The following is a 22880-nucleotide window of genomic DNA, read 5'->3' as shown; positions in this document are numbered from 1 at the left end:
ATCCCAATTTTTGCTGTAAGTGAACCTGAGGTTTTGTTCACTTTTCTCCAAATACATGGAGTTCTTTTAATATAAAAAGAACTTCTATTCTTTTTGCCCTAGTTTAGTAAATAACATGATTTGTAAGTACATTCAAATCCACATTTATACATACCCTGACATGGCAGTCCAGCACATACTTGTGATAACAAGGCTTTGAAACAAAAAGCATCCCTTTTTGTAATAGTTTATACCAAGTTGTACGTTGTTTAAAGAAAAAAGTTAAAGGTTAACCAACTGAACACATCAAACTGTAGTTTATTTACCTTCACACTTGATGTGCTTCTTGCACAGTCTACCTTGGGGAACCCAGTGTGAACAGCGAAACCAGATTCTCACCGGTGCTGGTCAAAGAACAGTCAAGTACAGTCCCGATGTTTGAATGAATGAAATCTACGTATTCTTTTTATTAAGGATTGGATAAGCTGACATAATGAAAACACGTAACTGAAAAATTACACTGACTGTACTACTGTCCTAAGCCATTACAATACTTTACTGACAGTAACTGGCAAGAGTAACTTGGAAAATAACTTAATCCAGCAGTAGAACAAAAACATCAGTAGTACTGAATAGATCTCTCATATATATATATATCTATATATAGGTCTGCACAATCAAGGAGCAAGGCACATAATGAAATGAGTGTACATTTAAGCAGAAGGAAATAATATCAACAAAGCTGAAAGAAAAATGGTAACTTCATCTTTACCGAGCTGTGCATAATCATCTGAAGAATGTCCTCTGACGGGCACTTTATAATGCAGTTCCTTTTGCCTTCTTTTTCATGCTTTATAAAGGTACTTTCCTACATCGTATCTACTAATGGCAAAGCTCCCACAGCCTAGATGTCAGTGTGAGCCTTGACTCCATTTTTAAGGAAATGGAAGGAGAGTTAGTTAGCAATCTCAGTTAAATATAATGTGCACTTTTTCTTTAAAACAGTAAACAATGTTTTTACAACATTTAGCACAAGCTAATGATATTTTAAATGTACAGTTCTATAAAAGGAGTTCACTAGTGGCTGATAATAAAATTAAGCAAAATCTTTGAAACATTCCAGTTAATGCTTATTTTCTAGGAGGAATTATTTACAAGTAGAGAGAAAAATACAGGAGGTGATAATCATGAAAAATGGCAGTTTTTGGTATTAGGTTACAATAAATTCAACAATGGACAATTCCCAAAATGCAGACTTTTTTAAGTGCCACAAGCATGTTCTGCCTAAGAAGAGGTTGAGGCTTCAACATTTATGAGCTTGGTATTAATAGCCATCCGTGATTAACATATCCACTTCTGAACTTGGCCATCTTTTAAATATGTAGTATTTGCCATCACCCTGACTCGACTCGCTTCTCTAAGTGTCTTTGGTAGAAAGCAGCCAGATCCCGTTTAGGTAGATGAAGCTGTCTCTTGTGAGACAGTTACTTCTGTGCACAAACTAGAAACACCTTCCTTCTCTTTCATTAGCACCTATAGGTTTGCTTGTTGGATTTTTTTTTAAATGCTATTCCTCCAAAAGAGTTCAAGGCACTGGGGATTATATAGCATATAGTGTTTTCTCTTCTATGTGGTTTATTACTTCAGCGAGCAAAGAGCAAACCAGTTGGAGATTATTTCCTTTAAGTGTTTATCAAGTATCAACATACTTATGTTTTTCTTATTTTTATTTAGCAAGTTTATTCTACAGCTAAATTTCAGATTTCTTTTACAGTAGACCTTCCAAGGTCACAGTTAACAACCGAGCACTTGTTTAGTTTGAGGGAGACTGGTAAAGGGGTAGTAGCAATATTCTATTCAAGTTTTAAAGGAAAGTAAATCTTAAAAGGTAGTGGGATATTTAATGCTGTACCACTTGGACCTCTCCGTGGATCAGATCTCAACTTCATGAGTGGTCGTGTATTCCTACAGGGTTAGGGATTACTTGTTTTATGCAAATCATGTAAAGTGTATAAAACAAAACTCAAGTGCCAAAAGGTACTTGCAACCTAAGGTGATTTTTTTAAACCAGATGTCCTCTTATCAAGTGTATAAATCCAAATTATTAAATCTATTTTATTTAAAGAAAGTCATTACAGCTATAACCACACAGGGTCCCACAAGTGTAACTGGTCTAAATTTAAAATCTGTGATACTACATCAGCTGTAAAATTATAGCTCTGAAGGTATATGAAAAAGTTTGGTAATAATGTATAAAACTAGGAAAAGTTTTTTTTAACTTGTTTAAAATCACCATATATAACTTAGAATTGCTTTTAGCTGAGGAAAAAAGGTGAGAAAGGGTTCTGTTGGTGACCTGACAGTCAAATCAAACCAATACCACCATTACCTAAAATTTTGTCCAGGCTAATCAGAGCTTTCTCTCCTCCAGCTTATTAGCAGTTATGTTCTCTCAGAAGAGCAGCTTCTCTTAATCTTAATCTCAGAGTTGTCCCTCTACTGGAATTATTACCCATGATCTCCCATTTCTATTTAGATGAACTTTCTTGATACACAGGACTGTTTCAGTAGCAAGTAAACTTAAGTGGAGAGAGGACTTCCAAGACAGATCACAGCCCTTAACAGGATATGCCGTCACTGGGCAGGAGCACCTCGATCCTAGAGGCCGTAAAACATCGGCAAGTCTGCATTACTCTGAGATGTTTCTGATGCAAATCATTTCCTGTAACTGTTCAAAAGAGTCAGCAATCTTTGTCATCTTAAAAAGCCCCAGAAATTTTTTTAAAAGTCCAATTTACAATTAGGTGGGTACCTGTAAACCTTATAGAAGTTACTTTCCAAGAGAATTATAGGAGTTAATTTACATTGTGAACCTGATGGAAGTTGTTTTAACAGAACAGGCTCTACTGCCCTTCAGAGTTGGTGCCAAAACTTTAAGCAGAAGATAATCCAATTTTGAATGTATGTGTAAAAGTTAAGGGTGCCACTAAGCAGGTCACTAGCTCTTTAACAGGCACCTGTTTGCACTGCTCTCAGTAGCAGAATGAGTACACCCATTCTGCTCATTTTTTGGTGCAGCCAAGCCAACTGTCAAGATTTTCTTCTTTGACCTGAAGCAGCTGTGCTGAGTTAAGCTGCTGAGCAGAAGGCAGTAAAAGAAGGCACAGTACCATAGTGTCAGCTGGCGGCGGGTGTTCCTCAGGAACACACCAGAGGAAAAAACAAATCCCCCATAAAAATAAAACCACATCCCAACAAAAGTATAATTTGAAAAAAAAAAAAAAACCACTAGGGAGTGAAACACTAGAAGGATATCTAAAGTACTGTTTTGGTTTTTTTGATTCAGTTGTTTCACACAAAGGAGGAAAAAGCTGAGTAATAGCATTTTGGTCTTTGGAGAAATGTGAAGGGAAACAGCTTGCTGTAGACAAGCCTGGATTGGGCTGAAAAAATGGTAACAGTTCCTCCTCTGGCCTTGCTCTTTTCTTGGTGTTCCTAGTTGTTGTAAAGGATGTCTGCTGTCTCAGGAAAATGATACACTAGAAGCAGCAGTTCAGGATGGCTATCATCGGGACTGGCACAAGCAAGAAGTCCCAGGAAATCCCACACTGGAAAAAAAAAGGCTGTATCTTAGGGCTCAAATCAGGAGTGAAGGAAGATTGGGGGCAAATTACTGTTTTTTCCACTTAGGGAAAGTTGAAGTTGTCCATCTTTATATTAAAAAACACCACCACCAAGACGAAAAGCCCTAGTGATGAATACTCTTACCACTGGATTCGTGTTCTTAATAACCCTTTACCGACAAGTAAGGGTGATCCTCAGAATACAAAGCTGCAGGCAGAAGACTACGGGAAATCACTTCACTCATGAGTCACGGCGGAGCTTGGCAATCTGTACTCAACTGTGACCCAAATTGCTGTGCGTGCTTAAATTAACAATGCAGATGTGTTAAAGGTCACTTCCTAAGCGTGAGATCAAGCACACACAACTTTGTGATCAATTGAAAAGATCCAAAATGTATCTTTTAAAGAAGCAGGGCTTTAACAAAATGCACAATGGTCTATGTTATTGCTCTAAAACCACATGAGAATACTGAACAGACTCCTGGAGATGTGACAATGGGCGGGCGAGGGGGTGCCACTTGGTCTCCCTTTATGATGCAGTACTTTCTTGGAGAGTGAGTTACAAGGAAATCTTGTGTACACAGTACAGATTTGTTTATTCTTGAATTATTTGCTTTCTCTGCCCCACTGTACTGGCATCATTTTTTCCTTAGGGGATTGTGTCAAAGGTTTTTGCAGTTCACACTGGTAATCCCTATTCACAACAGGCACAGACTTTTCATTACAAGGCGTGCTCGTTTATCATTGCTAGGGAGGCTAGTTTTTATTCTCTGCTTTAAGAGCAGCTCTGAGATTGCATTTGATCCTAACAGTCAATTTATCATCACACATTGATGAAACAACACACATTTCTCTCATATACCAAGGAAAATTCACAGGGGAAAAAAAAAGCATATAAAAGTATAGTGTGAGGCATACAGAATTAAGAGTGTGTCATTAGAGCAATGATTCCATGTTACACCAAACTGCATATGCATAATATGTAATGTCACTTACTGTACCTGGACTACACTATGCCATCAGAACACCTGGTAACCTGGACAAACTCTACAACCAGGCTACAAGCAGCAAGGACCCTAGTGTGCTGCAGTAGCTAGGGAAGAAATTGTCAAAAAGCTCATTTATTTTTCCCCCCTCCCTCTATGACAGTCCCACATTTAAATGAATTCTTTGTATTTCACATTACAATCCACAGTCTGATTAATGACAGCTGCACGGGGCCAGTTTTGTTCTATTTTCTAATCACCCATCCTTCTAGAGAGCAATACACAAAAATGCATTTGAGAAGGTGATTTAGTTTTTCATAATGATGCAACATATTGGGCAGAGGATGTGTATATTTGATACAGCAATTGTCCACAGACACCTAACACAACATCTACCTACGGCACACACTATAGGAAGGTAACTGGTGACCCAGAGACATAACTGGGACAGAGCATTCCAAGGGTATTGTGTCAGATATTCTCTTACAATAAATCAAAGCAAGAAACATGAAGCCAAACTTGAAGCTTCACAAGCTCAAGAAAAGGATTCCAACAGTACAAAAAACTATCCAGGATTATAGTACTAAATTATCCATGTATTACAGGCGAAGAGCTTACCTGCGACAGACCACGTCCTAGACTCGGGTGGCATCGTTGCACCAGTACTGCAACTAGAATGGTTTAGTTACACCATGTATTTACTTTCTATGCACAATCACGTACAGATAGTGTGTGTGAAAATTCCCCCATACTGCACTATTACCCCTTCTATGAAGCTGAGAGGTTTTCCTGAATAAAGTGCCCCTTTGTGTATAGTAATGAAGTGTCAGTCAAGCAGTTCTAACTTTAGTCAACTGGGGAAAAAACAAACACAAAAGCCCCTCTACACCAAACATTCTGGCTGTCTTCTCAAACTGAGAAATAGCACATTATACATCTATTCTTAATATATAATACACAGCATGCACAGATAGGCCGCACATGGACTTTTATAAAATACCTTCTAAATAAGTTTTTGGTCCAAGCCACATGATAGATAATAGAAATCATAAGGGACAGGACACACGTTCCCTTCCATGCCTCTGCCACCCAAAATACACAAAACCCATTTTCAGATTAGGAGAGAAAAGGAATAAATAGAATCACTTTCAGCTATATATATACATATACTTGTATGTATACATATATACACACACTATATATGCACAGCTATGTGTGTACACAATGTATGCACACACACACACAGCTAACGCTACCTGAATAACATCATACCAGGAGGCTCTGAACACCTGAATTCATAGATGATCAGGTGAGCTGATTGTAGAACTGATTACAGATCCCACGAAAATAAAAGTCCTCTGGCAGCTACCAATCTCTGGAGAGCTTGGTGTTCTGGTCTCTTTTAGGGGGAGCAGGAGGCGGTCCTCTCCGCAATGTTGCATAGCCTGATATGTGACTGCCTCCATACCCGGCCTTCTGCTGGTCAGAAAGCAGTTCGGGGGGTGGCGGGGGCAATGCCATATCATCCATCGTGGCTGTGGGTTCTGCTCTGGACACGCGGGAGGAGGAGAGCGAGCCATGCCGGGTGATGGACTTCCGCTGCAGTGTCCTGTTGAGGTCGGCCAGGAATCCAGGCTGGACGCTAAGGCTGGATTTGGGAGAGGTGGGCACTTGCGGCACAACTGTGGCCATTGCTGGCTGCTCAGAGATCTCGGCTTGAGTGAGGCGGGTGCTATCATTTCGTTTGGGTCGCGTGGGCGGAGGGGCCTTCTTCACGGACGCTTTGGACCAGGACTGTGGTTGAGGATTAACAACTGCCACTTTGGGAGAGGTGCTTCCCGAGAATACTGCTGGAATCTCTACGGGGGGCAGAGGAAGCTCTATCTCAGGTGGAGGGGGTGGAAAGTCAGAATCGGATGGAGGAGAAGGAAATTCTACCACGGAGTCCTTTCCACGCCCACTCAGTGGAACAGGCGCTTTTGCTGACACACACCCGTGTTGGAGAACTCCGGGAAGGTTAACTCCGGAAAGATTTAGTTTTCCAGGTTTAGGGGGCGCTGCAGGAGGTGGTGGGGTCTCCTTGCTGGGAGACCCCGAGGGTTCTGCTGGCGATGCAAACTTGCTGACTAGACTGTCTACGGAAGGTCTCTTGGGCTCAGGGTGCTCTGCACAACTGCTGGACTTAATGCTGGAGTTCCGCTGTGGGGTTGGAGGAGGTTTCTTACCCCCAGGGCTGGACGTCTTACTGGTCTTTTTGCCCGGAGATCCACCTTTGTCTGGGGCGGGAGCAGCTGTGGGTGTGGCTGGCGGTGGTGGTGGGACTGGGGCGGGTGGTAGTGGAGGAGGAGGAGGAGGAGGAAACACCAGGCTGCTCTCGGGAGGAGGAGGAGGGAAGTCCGGGGAAGGGACAGGGATGGAGCTGGGCTGCCACTTGGGTTTCGCTTTCACAGCAGGGGGGGACTGTGGGGTGACAGTGGCTGAGGCGGGCTTTAAGGGCTGCGCCTCCAAGGGAGGAGGGGTTGGAGGGGGCGGAAACTGGCTGGCTAGCTGCTTCACCATGGAGGGCACCGGAGACAGCGGAGAGGAAGGTGGTTTTACACAGAAGCTCTGTTGCTTGGGTAACGTGGGCGGGGGAACTGGACCAGGAGGAGCAGGGGGAGAGGGTGGAACGTGAGAAACAGGAAAAGCTGGCTGCTTTTTTGCTGGGGGGACTGGAGGAGGAGGTGTAGGTGGCACAGCCTGTGTCACGGCGGGTGGCACAGTCTTGGTGCTGACTGGTGGGGGCAAGGTCACAAGGGGTTTGGGGGGAGCTTGAGGAGGGAGGGTTGCGGGGATGGGAGGAGGTGGAGGGGGTGCTGAAGGAGCTGTTTGAGTGACGTGCTGAACATGATGGATCTTCAGTGGAGGCGGTGGGGGGCTGAACTGCGGAAGGGAAGGGGCGCAGGGGGCGGGTTTCAGCTGGGCCATAGCCGAGCCAGGGGTAGGGGGTGGGGGAGGGGGAGGCGGTGGGGGGACAACTCCGCTGGGGGGTACCAGGATCTGAGGCTTCACTGACTGTGAGGTGGAGGACAGAGGCTGCATCACTGAGGGCGGGGGAGGCTTAAACAGGGGCCCTGAAAGCTGAGAGGCGTTCTGCAGCCTGGTTATTGTGCTGTACTTGACGAACATCGTGGCCGTGGAGCCCGCGGAAGGCGCAGACTGGCTGGGCAGGGGCGGGGGCGGGGGGGGAGGCGGTGGGGGGGGAGGAGGAGGGGGCGGTGGGGGGGGCGGTAGGGGCGGCGAGGGCTGTGAGGCAGTGTAGGGGGTCACTAGTTTAGGCTGTGGGGATAGAGGGGGCATGAGTGAAGTGTAGGGTCGATTCATAGACTCCATTCTCGCCTAAAAGGAGTATAAAAGGGAGGTTGGGAGAGACAAAACACAACAAACAAAACAGTTATAGAGGTAAGCTTTGACTGCCAAAGTAAAAAGCAAGGAATCAGATACATGCATGAAAGGATGCAGCACTTGGTGATCATAAAGATGGACAATGTCAGGAAGGCTAAAACCTGACTCCTTGGGCAATGAGGGTACAGAAAAATTGGTTTACCCAAGAGTCCTCTCAAATAGCCAGACTGCCTAGCAAACTGGGAAAAACTTCCTCCTGCAAAAGCTGTCTGGATGGTGACCGGCTGTCTGACCCCTGGCTTTCACACACCCTGCTGGGAATGCCAGTGTGAGCCCTTGGTGGGAGGGCCTCTGCCCAGGGACCGCCCCTCAGACTCTGGCAAAGGGAGATGTGATGGCTGGAGTTCACCTTTCAGTCCATGACTGCATCCACATCAAGCAGATGCCAAAACTGGGTTTAGGAGTGCTGCTGGAGGGCCTCCAGAAGAATGAGGATGGCTTTTTGATGCTAGTGAGCGAACACGTGAGAGTATGAGAATGTTCAGCAGGCGTGCACAGTCACACAGGAATGAATGAGCTTGACACACACACTCGTGTTCGTGTGAGACACTTGCATCCAACATGCACAGAAGTCCAGCAATGCAGGTAAAAGAGGGGTATTCTTTACATTTGTTTTACTGGAAAATACATAAAGAAATGCTTCATAAACATTACAGCAAAAGATCATAAAAATATCATATAGAAAAAGCCAGAAGAGAATGAGAGGAAACTTTGGAAGGCTAGAGTAAAAGAAATGTATTAAGAAACAGGAGCTAGAGTTTGCCAGCAACTAGCTGACCAGCACATCTGGGCACCTCTTAGCACTGCCCAAACCACCACATCTGGTCATCTATTTCATGGAGCTGCTCATGCATGAAAGTGGCTCAAGTACTTTTTGAAAGAGCAAACGAAGGGCCTTTGGCTTAATAATTTTGAGTACACCTCTTAGGCTCTTTGAACAAACCGTGAGGATCCAAGATAAACAACTTGAAATGACATCTAATTAATATCAAGAATGCTGAGGTTAGTAGACTAGAAGGCTCATTACAGGGCTGAGTTCTAAGGCCCATCAGGACACTCACATGTTCCTTTAAAAATGGCACATCAAAATAAAAGCATTAGTGTGCAGGAGTTCGTTACAGGAGTCACCCAGGTTAACATGTTTCCAAAGAACAGCCCCCGACCTTAACTTGACCCTGTCTTGGCTGCTGCAGGGGTGCAGACCTTAGCTGTGCGGGCCTTCTCATTTGGCACCTGAGACTGAGGTAACAGGAGAAGAAACACACAGTGGGTCAAGACTCAGACACATCGTCACTGCTGTGGGGCAGGGTTTGCGCTCTTTTTGAAACTAATGCAATGACGGACTGCACTGCTTCATCCCGGACCATTCGCACCTTTGCTTTCCTTAGCCTTCCTCCTAACAACTGGTCTTTCTACAATTTAAAATGCACATGGATACCACTATTAAAAATTTAGTAAGGTAAAGGGCTCTTTAGGTATCTGAATTGTGTGAACCCTGCCGCTCCACAACATATATGCAATATCAACACCAGATGGCGCTGCTCCGTTCAAATTGCTCAGGCACGCGAAAGGAGAGAGGATTATTTCTTCAGAGTCTGAGCCTCTGATAAGGGAGTTATAAACTGTCAGTGTCTTGAGACTTTAGGTCATTAGAACCAATTCTCCGATATTTATTTCTAAGAGAACATGTTCTACCCCCCACCACTGGGCTACTAATGCCTCCTCCACCCTCCTGAAGTCCAGTTTGATACGGTGTCTTTCAACCGGGCTAAAGAACCTCTCTATTTTTTTAAACAGTCTTGCAATAATTATACTCGTCCTTCAGTGTCACTGAACAACTTTCTAAGCAAAGCCTCAGGGATCCAAAATTTTAAGGGGATTAATTGGAATTTAGTCTTGAGAAAATTCATCAATGTGCAGAGAAGTGCCACAAAAGACAATTAAAAAAATGAGTCTGAATAAATTAAAAACAAATAAAGAAATAATCATTAGCAGCTTCTATGGAACAAAATAAGGGCATTGGCACTACAGGCTGTTGCTCCATCCAAATTAATTAAGGGTGGAAAGGAGGAAATTGTTATTTCTTAAAATTCTGGGCCACTGGTAAAACTGCTAGTTCTTTTGAGATCATCAGAGCCAATTCACAAATACCCATTTCTGAGGAGAAGGCAAAGAAAGAATACTGAAATAAGGCCAGCAAAGATTCCTAATAAAGGAAGGAAAGAGCAGCAAACTACACCCCTGGACCGACAGCCCTCCCCCGGAGCCTGACCCCGCGCGTTACCTTGCTGGACTCTTCCAGCTGTGTGCCTCGTTTCCAGGCCTCGGAGAAGATGGAGCTCACGATGCTCTGGGAACGGATGTGTCCCGCCGGCTGCGTGTCAGACACTCCACTATCAGACTGATTGGAGTGATTGGACTGAGACTCTGCTTAAAACAGATTTTAAACAATCAGATTAAATAAGTCAGTATTGTGACAGTATGAATATCACACATTTAGACAGATTTGTCACACAAGACCAGATGTGACGTAGAATGGCAACAAGTTGCATTTACCCAAACATTTCATTTCACATAAACACAACCCGTGTTTTCCAAAACTTCTCTCATCCTAGGACAAACAGGAAATCTCAATTCTCATCACCATGAGACTGCTAATTACAACGGAAGGTTCATATAACATTACTGGTATTCTGACAACCTGGCTTGTAAGAGCTCCTAGCAAATAAGAGAATAAATGAACCATCAACAGTGGAGGGAATTTTTTTTCAGTTGTATCTTCATTACCTTGAGAATCAATCTTTTTATATACCCCTGCTCCAGGCCAGCCCAGAGACGCCTCACTTACGAATTTAGGTCTAAACGTGACGACTGCTTCCTTTTTCTCAGTAATGAACAACACTTGGAATTTGATTCCCCAAGTGAGAAGTATGTTCTTAGGGATTCAGGTATTGGCACCACAAGGCAGCAGCTGTGCTGGAGCCTTGCTTCCTGGAAGGGCATGAAGACATCTTCAGGGGAGCTGGGAATGGCTGAGGATACAGTGCAATTTGACTGACACACAGGGTAAAAAGACTGGGAAGATTATTTCACTGACTGACTCCAAGTCAGGCAAGATAACTTTGTGGAAGCACCTTGCCCAATGCCTGGCATCTGGTGGAGACTCAAATATTAAAGCTAGTCCCATCCAATTACTCTGTGAGAAGTGAATATTATTAGAATGCAGTATTAAGCAAGTCCTGCCGAATTAACTGAAGTACCACAAAGATAATAGCCACAAACTCCTTTGAATAAAATTAAGACAGTATCCTCAGGGCAGAAATATAAGCAATACAGGATAAAACCTACTCTATTTTCTTCATCCCTATTTAATATCTAGGACCACAGCCTGTAAGACAGGAGCCTGGAACATGTGGATCCTGGAGCTCTCTTTAGCATGAAGGTATATGATTTTACAATTCACGTTAAAAACTCTGACTAATACTTAACACAATGTATACAGACAGACGATGCTGCAGTAGGAAAGGCACCATACCACTTCATAAAATCACGTGTGGAAGCACTTGTACTGTTAAACACTATATACGTTTTTAAAGATATATATTTTAAAATAGATATTTTTCCTCAGTCTTTCTCTTAATTTCATTTTCTATAACCCTACTTGTGACATACGCTTCTTACCCTGCCTTTCCTAATCCAATGCCACAAAGGTTTCTTCCCCCCAATTTAATAGACATTTTCTTTTATAACAGTTTTAGATTTACAGAAAAGTTGCAAGCTCACACAGAGTTCCTACACACCTAGCACCCAGTTTATCTCGTTGACATGTTACAACACTCTGGTACCTGTGTCACGACAGGAAACAACACTCATGTTACAGTAACCAAACATGAAATTTTGTCTGGATTTCATTAGTTTTTCCATAATGTCCATTTTCTGACCCAGGATCCCATGTTTCAGTCAGCTGCCATGTCTCCTATGAGACAGTTTCTCAGACTCTCCTTGTTTCTGATGACCTTGACTGTTTTAGGAGTATTGGTCAGGTATTCACAGTATGTCTCTTAATTTTATCTGATGTTTTTCCCTGAGGTTACGGGATTTGGGGAGGAAGATCAAGAGGGGGGAAATGCCAATCTCATCACACTGTATCAAGGGTCAGTGTATCACCATGGACTGAAGGCTATTTATTTTAAAATTTGGCTTATAATCCTGTTACTTTGTTGCTCAAACTGTTCCAACTTTGGCCACTCTCTCAGGGTGGCTCCTGTGTCCCTTTTACATACTCTCATCACTGGTTTTCTGAGCACATGATGCTCCAGGCTCATCTTACATATTCTCTGCCATAGCCCTAGAATCAGCCACTGACCAAAGAGCCCTGGCCCCTTTGTTTTGGAAAACTGCACTGAGAAACCGAGATGGAGGCTCCTGGCGTTCTCACCGCTACCAGGGTGTCACTGCTTCTAGCTCTCTCAGTGGACAGAACTAGGAAATGTATGTGTGTGCACTAACCCAGGTACACACACGTCGAAATGTGTTTTTACTTATTTAGGGCTGAAATCTAACTTTTAAGTCAAATGCTTCTTAAAGTAATTATTTCATAACATGATGTTAGAATAAAGAAAAACATATGCTTTTAGATGACACAGGTATCATTTACATCTATCATTTTGAAAGGAAAGAAGCATTTATCTTAATATGTGATCACAACACACTTGTTTAAAGGAGGTAGGAATCTGAAAATCAGCACCTGTTGAGTATCACTGATTTCCTCTGAAAACTATAGTTTGATGACTTAAACATCTTCCTCAACTGAACTAATTCTATTTGTTTCCACTCTACGGAAATGTCAGGAAACCGTAGGGAGGGAGGGCAGTTTCACCACGAATCCGAGTATCTTTCTCCAAGCAACTTTCTATCCCCAATTGTGCATCAAGAACTGTTTTTCAGCAATATGACTGAGTTTTAAGTAAACTTTATAAATATATTACAAAGCTCCTGGCTTTACCACTCTATATACTGGTTTTCCATCAAACACATTTGTGAACTAGCCCGTGATATTATCCCCTCTAACAATAAAAAATAATAAAAGCCCATATACCTATTGATTATAACTTAGAAACTAGGCACAGCTCTGGTTTTTAAAAATCAGGCTGAGATAACCGAGTCTACTGTTAATCTCTAGAGACACTTCCACATTGGTAGTGAGGAGGCCTTTGGGCATTTCAACTACCTGGGATGCTAGAAGAACTGGATCCTGATTTAATGCTGGAGCTGGATAAGGAAGTCCAGTCATAAGCCGACTCTGTCCTCTTCAAGGCTTCTTGATAGTTCATGTAGAGTTGCTTCCCGTACTAAACAGAAGGCAGTAAATCATAATCTACTCATTTTTCCTCATTTTTAGAAAGGCAGCAAGAAGTTAATACCTGATTCTGATTAATTCATTGTCACTATAAAGACTTTTTTCAGTTATTTCTACAGCAACTTTGTTATGCCTACAATTAATTTTATTTTGTTACTTAATTTAAAAGTAACTGAATAAATATCTCTTCAAGCATTATGTATAATCCTAATGTCCTTAAGATTTTTAAGATGTCCTTAAGATTTTTTTTAAGACTTTCTTTTTTGAGAGCGTTTTTAGATTCACAGCAAAATTGAGAGGAAAGTTCAGAGATTTCCCATATACATGCACAGCCCCTAAACATGCACAGCCTCTCCCATTATGAACAAGTGTACCCACTAGAATGGTACACTTGTTACAATCAATGAACCTCCGCTGACACATCATCATCTTGGTGTTGAACACTCTATGGGTTTGGACATATGTATAACATGTATCTACCACTGCAGTAACATACAGTTTGAATATTTTCACTGCCTTAAAAATCCTCTGTGTTCCACCTCTTCATTCCTCCCCTGACCCCCAAGGCAGTTTAATATTCAAGAAATTTCTTTTGTTAAGGCTGAACTCTGCTATGTAAGAATCATATAGTGCATTCTCCAAAGCCAAAATAATTCACTTTGGTGCTACATAAGCTTTACCAGCAGTATTATTTCTTGGATACCAACTATTAAAAGTTCACCCCCATCACCAAGGAAAAAAGACATTTCAAACATGAAACTTCAGCCTGCGAAAACTAGACACTGGCAAAATCATGAACATGAAACAAACCAAATAACTGTCATGACAACCAAAACCATATCATTAAATACCCATTGTTCCATTATCAAATCAAAAGAAAACCTACCTTTGCAATGCGGATACCATTGACCCACTGGTGCAGGGTCCTCACATCATCACAACAAAGGTATTTGATATACTGAGACTTCTTCTGGATCTGTGGGTGCTGCAAGATTAAAGGTAAAATCCGACTCAGTCCCCTGGAAAACTCAAGAGAAATAAACAAACTCTATCAAAACTTAAACATATCCTGACAAGTCATAGGTCATCGGAATAATGGCCAAATAATTTACACCTCTTAAACATCCATACGGCCAAACAAAATGACCTGTGAGTATTTATACAAAATAAACAAGAAAGGAACTTGTGTTAAAATTTAGGTCAAGATGTTTAAGTTAAAAAAAAAACAACAAACCTTCACTTCATGAGAATCTCCCAAATAACCTATCTACATTTCAAAGAAACAAAGTCCATTAGGTTAACAAGGTCAGAGGAATTCTTAATCTATAAGACTATAAAAAGAGAAGAGAATGTTTACTTTGAATCCACTGGAATCAGGGGATCAGAAGACCCCCAAATGAGAGTCTCTGGTAAAGCTTCCAAGCTTCTCTGGGGGTGAACACCTGGGTGGGGAATGAAGCACTGGGCACAGCACCTGCGATGCAAGGGGAGCTCACACTTAGCGCTGTTCCCTGCTGTGGACTGAGCACCACTCTGCAGGTCCCTCCACCTGCCGCACCTGCCCTCTGGCCAAGGGCATCATTCGATTTAGTCACAACTCAACGTACTTTTCAGTTGAGGCTTGGATGGGAGGTGACCGAGTTGACCTCAGCTACAAAATCCAAGTGCTAGAACAGACTTAAGGTATTTTAACTCTACTGGGACACAACCACCCTGGGAAGACAAACCCTAAATCACACTTGGTTCTGGATGTCATGATTCTTAATTACTACCTCTCTCTTCTGTTGAAAAATTTTAAAAAGACTTTATTTTATGTGGAAAAATGTTTAAATTTATGTTCAGTTATAAGAGGCTATAAAAATTCTCTGACCATATTTGTTTGTTGTGAAAAACCCATAAGATCAATAAATAAGCAATCTGAATAAATTTTCAATGCAGAAAGAAGAGATGGTCACCAATAAAAGTTATGTTATCTGCATTGTTAAAAATCAATCCCTCAGGCCTACAATGAGAGAAACGTACATCCATTTATTCTATTCATTGCTTCACAGAGCTCAGCTCCTGTGGATAAAACATTTAATACCAAAACCAACTAAGTTATTGACGGCTACAGTCAAATTCTAAACAATAAACCCTCAACAATCAGAAGCTAGCAGAACAATACCTAACAGTTTTCTCCCCTGATAATACAGGCTTCACAGCCTTCCCTTGGAACATATCCCCTTGTCCTCGTTAAATCACATTGTAATAAAACACCACAGCAATCTTGCAAGAGCAAGACAAGTAGAGGTGTATGTGTTTTTCTATAAAAGAAGGAAGGGGGATTTTATTTCATTCACTCATGCAACCAACATTTACTGGGCAAGAACTATTTGCCAGATGCTTCAAGTAGATGGCAGACTATAGTGTGAGCAAAACAGAAGAGGCCACAGTTTGTGCAGAAGATAAAATGAGCTGACTGAAGCGAGCTTTCTTTAGTGTTGACAACCAGGGCTTAAAGCACCGTTCCCCGTCTCCTGCTGCCCTTAGGCCCTGCCTGCGGGTAGGATTCAGACATCCAAACAAACAAGGGGTTCAGGATGGTTCTTGGCCTTTATCACCGTCCTTGCCCTTCATGGTGATTTACAAACCATCCTCGACCAATTCACTTCCCTAGAGCAGGGCTACCACTTATGGGTGTTCAATTAGCAGTGGCCCTGTCACAGAGTGTGTGTGCGCTAATCATTCTGTACACAAAGGGAGTGTTTTTATCAATACATCCGAGAAAATCAAAGATTTCCTCTATCCTCTCTCCTCATCTCTCTAACCTGGGAACCTAAATAATACCCTGTTGAGTACTTTATGATTCAGTGTCTGCAGATTACTTGCTGGTTTAAAATTCATTTTAGACCTCAAAAATTCTTTTTCAACTTCCTACGTAATAAAGGCATGTCTTCTACAGCCTTTATTTTGGTCATCCAGGCTCTGCACCGATACCTCAGGAGGTAACCTGTTCTGATAATATATTGTTATTTTTTATTAAAAGTGCCATTTATTGTGCACTTAGTATATACCAGACATATGCTGAATATTTCACATATATTAGCTCATTCCATCCTCAGGAAATCCTGAGTTACATATTATTATCTCCACCATATAAGGAGGAACTGAGGCACAGAAGGATTTAGACAGCACTCAAAGTTGCTCACCAGTAAGTCAAAGAACCAGGATTTAAAACCAGGCCATCTCATGCCAGGGCTCAGGTTCTTAGTTATTATATCATACTACTGCCTTATTACGGGTGACATCTTCTAAATCTGCAGCCTCAGTCCTCTTTCTTCCACAATATTATTCCCCCACTTTAAAAAATCACATGAGAGCTAAGAGTGAGTATGAAGGAGACATCCTCTGCTCAAAACTAAAAGCTCAACATTTAGATTCTTAAAGAGGCCAAAGAGAATAACAGGCAGACCTTGTTTTATTGCACTTTGCTTTTTTACGCTTTGCAGAAATAGTGTTTTTTTAAAAACTGAAGGTTTGGGGCAACCCTACATCAAGCAAGGCTATCAATGCTATTAATCCTAACTGTTTTTTCCTTCCCACCTAACATATTAAAATAAATTACTTTGCCTCATTTCTTAAGGAGTGAAAATTTAGACCTGCCTAAGCTGAGCTCTATTCCAACAACCGCTATGGTATATATATTTTAAAAACACAAGTCTCCTGTAAGAAGCTTAGTTATACATGCATACGTGTACCCCAAGTGTGTACCTCTTTTAGATAATATATCAACATGTATCCTATCTATTCTTATATTGTCAAATTTCATGAATAAGCTCTTCCTCATTACTATTTTTATTATTACTTTTAAAAAAATTGATTACTAAATGACGTGTTTTATTACTTCCTACAAGTGCGTATATATTTCCTGTATCCTGCAATTCACTAGAAGTACTCAGAAGTACTTAGTCATTATAGCCCAAAGCTGACAAAAGGGATCAGGCCCTACAAATAATTACACCTGCATTTGCATAGACCTTGTGGGGCAGCATTTTTTGGTGTCATTTGTTTGTCAAAACTCATATGCTCAAGAATTAAAATACTTTATACAGACAAAATCTAGTGCAGACTTACAGGAAAAAAAAGACATGTCTTAAATACGAATAGTTGTGTGGTCTCAGGCAAACTGAACCTCCAAATCTCATTTTCCATACCCGGAAAAGGGGGATTCTAGAACAGATGTGTGAGATTGGTGTGCACCGTGCTTTGAGTGCCACGCCTGCCACCCCAGAGTTCTTCAATAAATGGTGGCCATTATTTTTACTATTATGTTAGATATTTCAATGCACTAAATACTTCCAGGTATAAACAGGTAGACAATATAAATATATGAATTTAGCTTAACCTACTTTACTAAAAGCAAATATGATGCACACAAATCTTTATATATATTATATAAAAACATACGAACAAAACACCCTTGGAACAAAAAATATTCTTAACCTAAGAATTCTGTGAGCTGCAAAAGGGATCAGAGTGGTAGTCAGTGTTCCTGCTTACTTCTGGCTTTAATAAATACCGACAGCTGCTTTCCCCACAGGTATCCCCTCCCCACTACCTCAATTTGTTGGGATGTCTACCCCTCACCCCAGAGAGTGAATCTGACTAGTGGAAGGCACACATGGTGGCTTTGTTCCCTGCCAGTGATTGGTGTAAGAGTGGGCATGTAGTCCAGGCCAGTGACCCACATGGAGGGCTGCTGGTAGCTCCTGGGAAATATTTCGTTCCTCTTACAAAAAGACAAATACAAGGAGAAACAGTCCCTCTTCCTCAGCAGGATTTTGCTGGGTCTACATGCAGTGGCCATTCATGTCAGAGGTGAGTTGGCCTGAGAATAAGCTGACATGAAGAAGATGGAACAGGGGAAGACAGAAAGAATTTGGGATCTCATTGACAACCTTGTGCCATTAAAAGAACCAATTCTTACTGTCTCTGTGTTATGAGACCCCCCCCCACATAACTGTGACTTATATTGCTATTTACCTTATAAGAAATTAAAGCTGAGAAAAAGTTATAAGTATAAGAATATACAAATACAGATTCCAACTACCCAGGGGAGCAAAGATAACATCTCAGAAAACTCCATTATACATTTGTGAGAGAATGAGAGTGTAACAGACAATAATATCTTGGCATTATTAGAAGAGTAACTTCAACATCATAGATCCTTGACAGGGTCTCAGGGACTCCAGGGGGCCCTGGAACCACATTTTGAAAACTGCTGGATTAAGCTACTTTAGTTTGACTTAAAGAAAATTATTTGCTGCTATAATCTAAATGATATAGTGGTATTCTTCAAGACAGGTTATTTAATAAAGGGTTGCAATTACATACACCTAATTTTATCAAAGCAATCAAAATTCTATCCCAAAACTCTAAACAAACACCACCTCCCCAAACCCAACTGACAATTCTCAGAGAAAAGCAAAATAAAACGATGACATAAATAAACATATAAAACCTATGTAGATACCAACGGTATACTGAAATGGGGCCAGTGAGAAAAACTTAATCATCTCCATAATTATCCTGAATGTTTCAATGTTACCGTTCCTAATGTTCCAACAGATCACTAAAAATTCACTAAAAATGTCAGTTCTCAAAAGTACAGATATGATCAGTGTAAAAAACACAAGAGTTTGGATAAAGGAAAGAAAATCACTAAAAACAGCCCAGAGGGGTCCTAACACATGTGTGGACTACCAGGGCTATGATTCAGAAAAGAGAGACAAGAATCACTTCTGGACCAGATGAGAGCTAGTCCACTTTGAACGTGGGCACAGTGCCCTCTGATGGTCAGCTCAGTTAGCACAGGAAAAGAACTAAAACACACAAAATACCTGTTTTCCCACATCTGGCTATGATTTAAGCTTTCCTAAAATAAGCCTACGATTAACTGAAAGTCTCAAATTTATAATCTAATCCACTTTATATATGACTCAAAGCTTATAATCCAGTATCCATTTCTTAGTATCATCAATCTAATCAGGGCTACTTAGCTAAGGTCAGCTGCGGGATAACACATGCTTCTTTTCCTTACTATCCTTCACCATTCCTTCAAAAACCTACAGAAAAAGCAAAAATAATATACTTGATGGAGATCACTATTCTGTGATGTCCAATAACCTGCTCTATGACTAATATCAATTAAAATTCCCAAAAAGAGTCACATGTTTACCTTGAGCACCAGACAATAGTCAGTAGGTGCTTTGTATTTGTTCCGATAGTCCTGTCCATAATAAACATTGACGTGATCCAGCTGGAGAAAACACACGAGATCCCGAGATACCTAAAATAAAATGCCCGTAACACTGAATTAACAACAATGTGTGAACATGCAAATATCACTAGTAACAGCTTCTACTTGAAAATCGAACTTTACCAAGTAGAAATTATTGCTATTTTGCAGAAGACAAGACAGTGAGATTCTCTGTAAATGTTTCTTCTTTAACCCATTAGGCAACAAAAAAGGCAGTCTATTTCATACTGTCTTGCCATTCATAATGAACAATGACTTGCTTGGAATGGGTGGAGTTTTTAAGAGCTTTAAATACAGTACAGTATATTAAACACAAGACAATATACAGAGCTCTCTGGAAAGAATAAGAGATACGTAGTTCAGTGCCTGTAGTGCATATTTCAAGTACAGCAATTCTCAAGTCAGGGTTTCCTCACCAGTTAAATATGGGCGACAATGTGTACCTCTCAGGGTGGTGGAAAAGACTGGATGAGGTGATACTGTAAAGAGCTTCAACAGTGCTGGATGGGCCCCCAGTAAGCACAGAAGTGACAGCTACCACAGGGGCCCTTGTCAGAAGACATTACCCAAGCAAGACTGAAACGCCTGTAATCCCAGAAAGCTGTTCTCCCAAAACAGTAACAAGCAAAAACAACTCTGGCAGAAGGGCCAAAATAATAAAAAAAAAAAAAGCCTGATTTCAAACTTGCCAGAAGAATTGAGATGGGCCCAACTAATGATCAGAGAGTGAACATTTTCAGGTTTCCTCTTCCTTGTAAGAGATCAATCAACAAACAATATGTGTGCCCTACAGGAGTTGAAACAAATCAGAGCCTGGAGCACCCTGTCCGCACGCTCACTACAAATTAAAATCAATCAGCATAATGAGGAAGCTCAAAACCAACAGAAGGTCACATGTACCTTTGTTTTTCCTTTAGGGACATAGTAGATACCAGATGCTCGCAAGAGAAAATAACGCTTTTTCCAGGACTTCTTGCCATCATCTTTCAACCAAAGGACTCCCTCAATTTCTGGTACAGTTACAGAACTTCCACAAAAACACTCCTAAAATAAAAAGATGATTTGGAAAGACATGATCTTTGAGTTCTCAGAACAAAGTTATATTTACCCCTGTGAAATGCATGACATTGTGATTAAACCAAAAGGCCTTTGTATAAAAACCATGTTGCTAATTTTACTTCAATTAGAACTTTCCACTCTAGGGGGAAGGGTATAGCTCAATGGTAGAGCGCATTCCTAGCGTGCCCAAGGTCCTGGGTTCAATCCCCAGTACCTCCACTAAAATAAATAAATAAACCTAATTACCTCCCCCCGCCAAACATAAAAACAAAAACAAAAGCAGAACTTTCTACTCTAAACATAACATGGCTTTATTTTGGAACAACTATGGTAATCTCTGTGAACTTTTACCTGACATTGTTTTGAAGAAACTAAGTTGAAATGTGAACTGAGTTGCATATAACAGTACTTAAACACATCTGTAAACAGCATAGTTACAGTAAATTTAATGAAAGTGTCAGAGCTCACATAAGCATTAGATTTTTTCTTCAAATTAACAACACATTTAGATTAGCTGTCACACTAAGTAGGAATATATTTTAAAAGAAAGCAACATGCTAAATGAATGATTACACTGTTACAATTTAGAAACTATCAATTTATATGATTTTAAAACAAAAGGACATTTATTTTTAAAATATTTAATACTGGGTTGAAAGGAATGTAAACAAACTCAAAATTTTGGATTCTAATGCCTATACTTAGATAAAAATTTAATTAAAAAATCAATCATGTATTTGGTTAAAGAAAAGTAGAACCCCCTCACTAAACATGAACACATGAAATGAATTAACTTCTCTCTCCCCAAAATTCAGAAAAATCAGGAATTATACAGAGCAGTTTTCTTAATTACAGCTAGCATCACTATGAAAGCTGAGGGCTGATCTTCATCTTCCTAAGAGCCTTGTTGCTAAGTAAGTTTATTTAGGTTTTCAAACATATTAACTTCTTTGGCTTAGTTCTGTAAAATCAGCAAAAGGCAAAAATTCAATTATGTTTAAATTTGTTTTATTGCTCTTTAAAATAAGGAGATACATATATTTTGAAAATAACCATTATGATTTTAAAAATTATTTGAGTTATTTAAGGCTAAAGCGTGAAATATTTTGTAAACAGCTAACTATATTCAAATTTCTCCCTGGGTAAGCGGATGAAACGGCGCAATCACATCCTTCATTGGCCAGCCTTTTTTCCCACTTGTCAGCTACTACAAGCTCCTAACTCCTTTTAGTCCACTAGTATACAGCTTGGCAAAATAGCAACATACTTGACATCAAAAAAGGGGCTTAAGACTTTAGTAGTATAACATGCAGGAAAGGGACAGAGGGAAGGCAAGAGTCATACCTCCAACAGCACTTCTTTGTTTCTATCTGCCATCTCAGCTGTTTCCTTTTTCCCCAGAAGATAATTCTGGAAAAATGAATAAATCAAAGTCAAAGGATAAACCCACTGTACTATTCCCTTGGCACAGGTGCATATATGATTTCTTCTAGAGACACAGCAACTCTGTGTCAACTTCTGCCTGTGTAGAGTGCAGGGAAGTCCCTTCGAAAAGCAACTTGTTCATGGCATCTTCACAGAGATGCTTAACCACTGGCCTCCTCCCTAGTTTATCCATTTATCCTTAATTATTCCATAAACCGCCCTCCCCAAATCCTGAGGTGATACTGCATGTGGCAGCTAGCAAATGTTTTGGTGTATCTAATGAAAGCTACACTTACAGGACCTGAAAGGTTTACAAATGATTAAGTACAACAAGTAAGGCAAATTTCCTTAAAATATGCTGAGCTTAACTGATCCAGATGCAGAGAATTTACTATGTTCTCGCTTTTAAAGAAGAAGTCCCAAATTCTCTGATACTACTGTGATCTCATTTGCTTGACTCAACTTAAATCTGAATTCTAATTAATAGCCTTCGGAAAAATCTCTTCACAATCATCCATAAAAAGATCTGTTGGTATTTCCAAATGTGTATTCTTCACTAAAATATATCCAGGAAAGATGTGTCACTATTCAGCCATCTGAAGGATATCTATTCAATACCTTTAACTACTACTATTTTTCCTCATTACTACTTTTTAGAGTGGGGTTGTTCTGGCTCATTTACTGGTTTTTATAAATATTTGGGTATA

General features: G+C 40.7%; 1 protein-coding gene across 10 annotated transcripts in view; it reads right to left on the bottom strand.

Annotated features, from left to right (window-relative positions):
* Positions 1-416: 416 nt before the first annotated feature.
* RAPH1 (Ras association (RalGDS/AF-6) and pleckstrin homology domains 1) overlaps positions 417-22880 on the bottom strand; it is an 83158-nt gene continuing 60694 nt past the window's right edge. For 7 of the 10 annotated variants that reach the window (XM_074364127.1, XM_074364126.1, XM_074364123.1 and 4 more), the window contains 7 exons: positions 22093-22158; positions 20590-20733; positions 19609-19719; positions 14278-14376; positions 13263-13383; positions 10317-10462; positions 417-7966 (listed from right to left, as the gene is read on the bottom strand). In XM_074364127.1, coding sequence (XP_074220228.1) covers positions 5954-7966; positions 10317-10462; positions 13263-13383; positions 14278-14376; positions 19609-19719; positions 20590-20733; positions 22093-22158 — 2700 coding nt within the window. In that variant the 3' untranslated portion in view covers positions 417-5953. Of the gene's footprint in view, positions 9272-10316; positions 10463-13262; positions 13384-14277; positions 14377-19608; positions 19720-20589; positions 20734-22092; positions 22159-22880 lie in introns of all 10 variants that reach the window. The other 3 variants (XM_074364124.1, XM_074364131.1, XM_074364133.1) reach the window with 2 other exon arrangements.

This window comes from Camelus bactrianus, chromosome 5, assembly GCF_048773025.1.
Source record: "Camelus bactrianus isolate YW-2024 breed Bactrian camel chromosome 5, ASM4877302v1, whole genome shotgun sequence".
NCBI classification, from domain to species: Eukaryota; Metazoa; Chordata; class Mammalia; order Artiodactyla; family Camelidae; genus Camelus; species Camelus bactrianus.
This window is presented reverse-complemented; position numbering and strand designations above follow the sequence as displayed.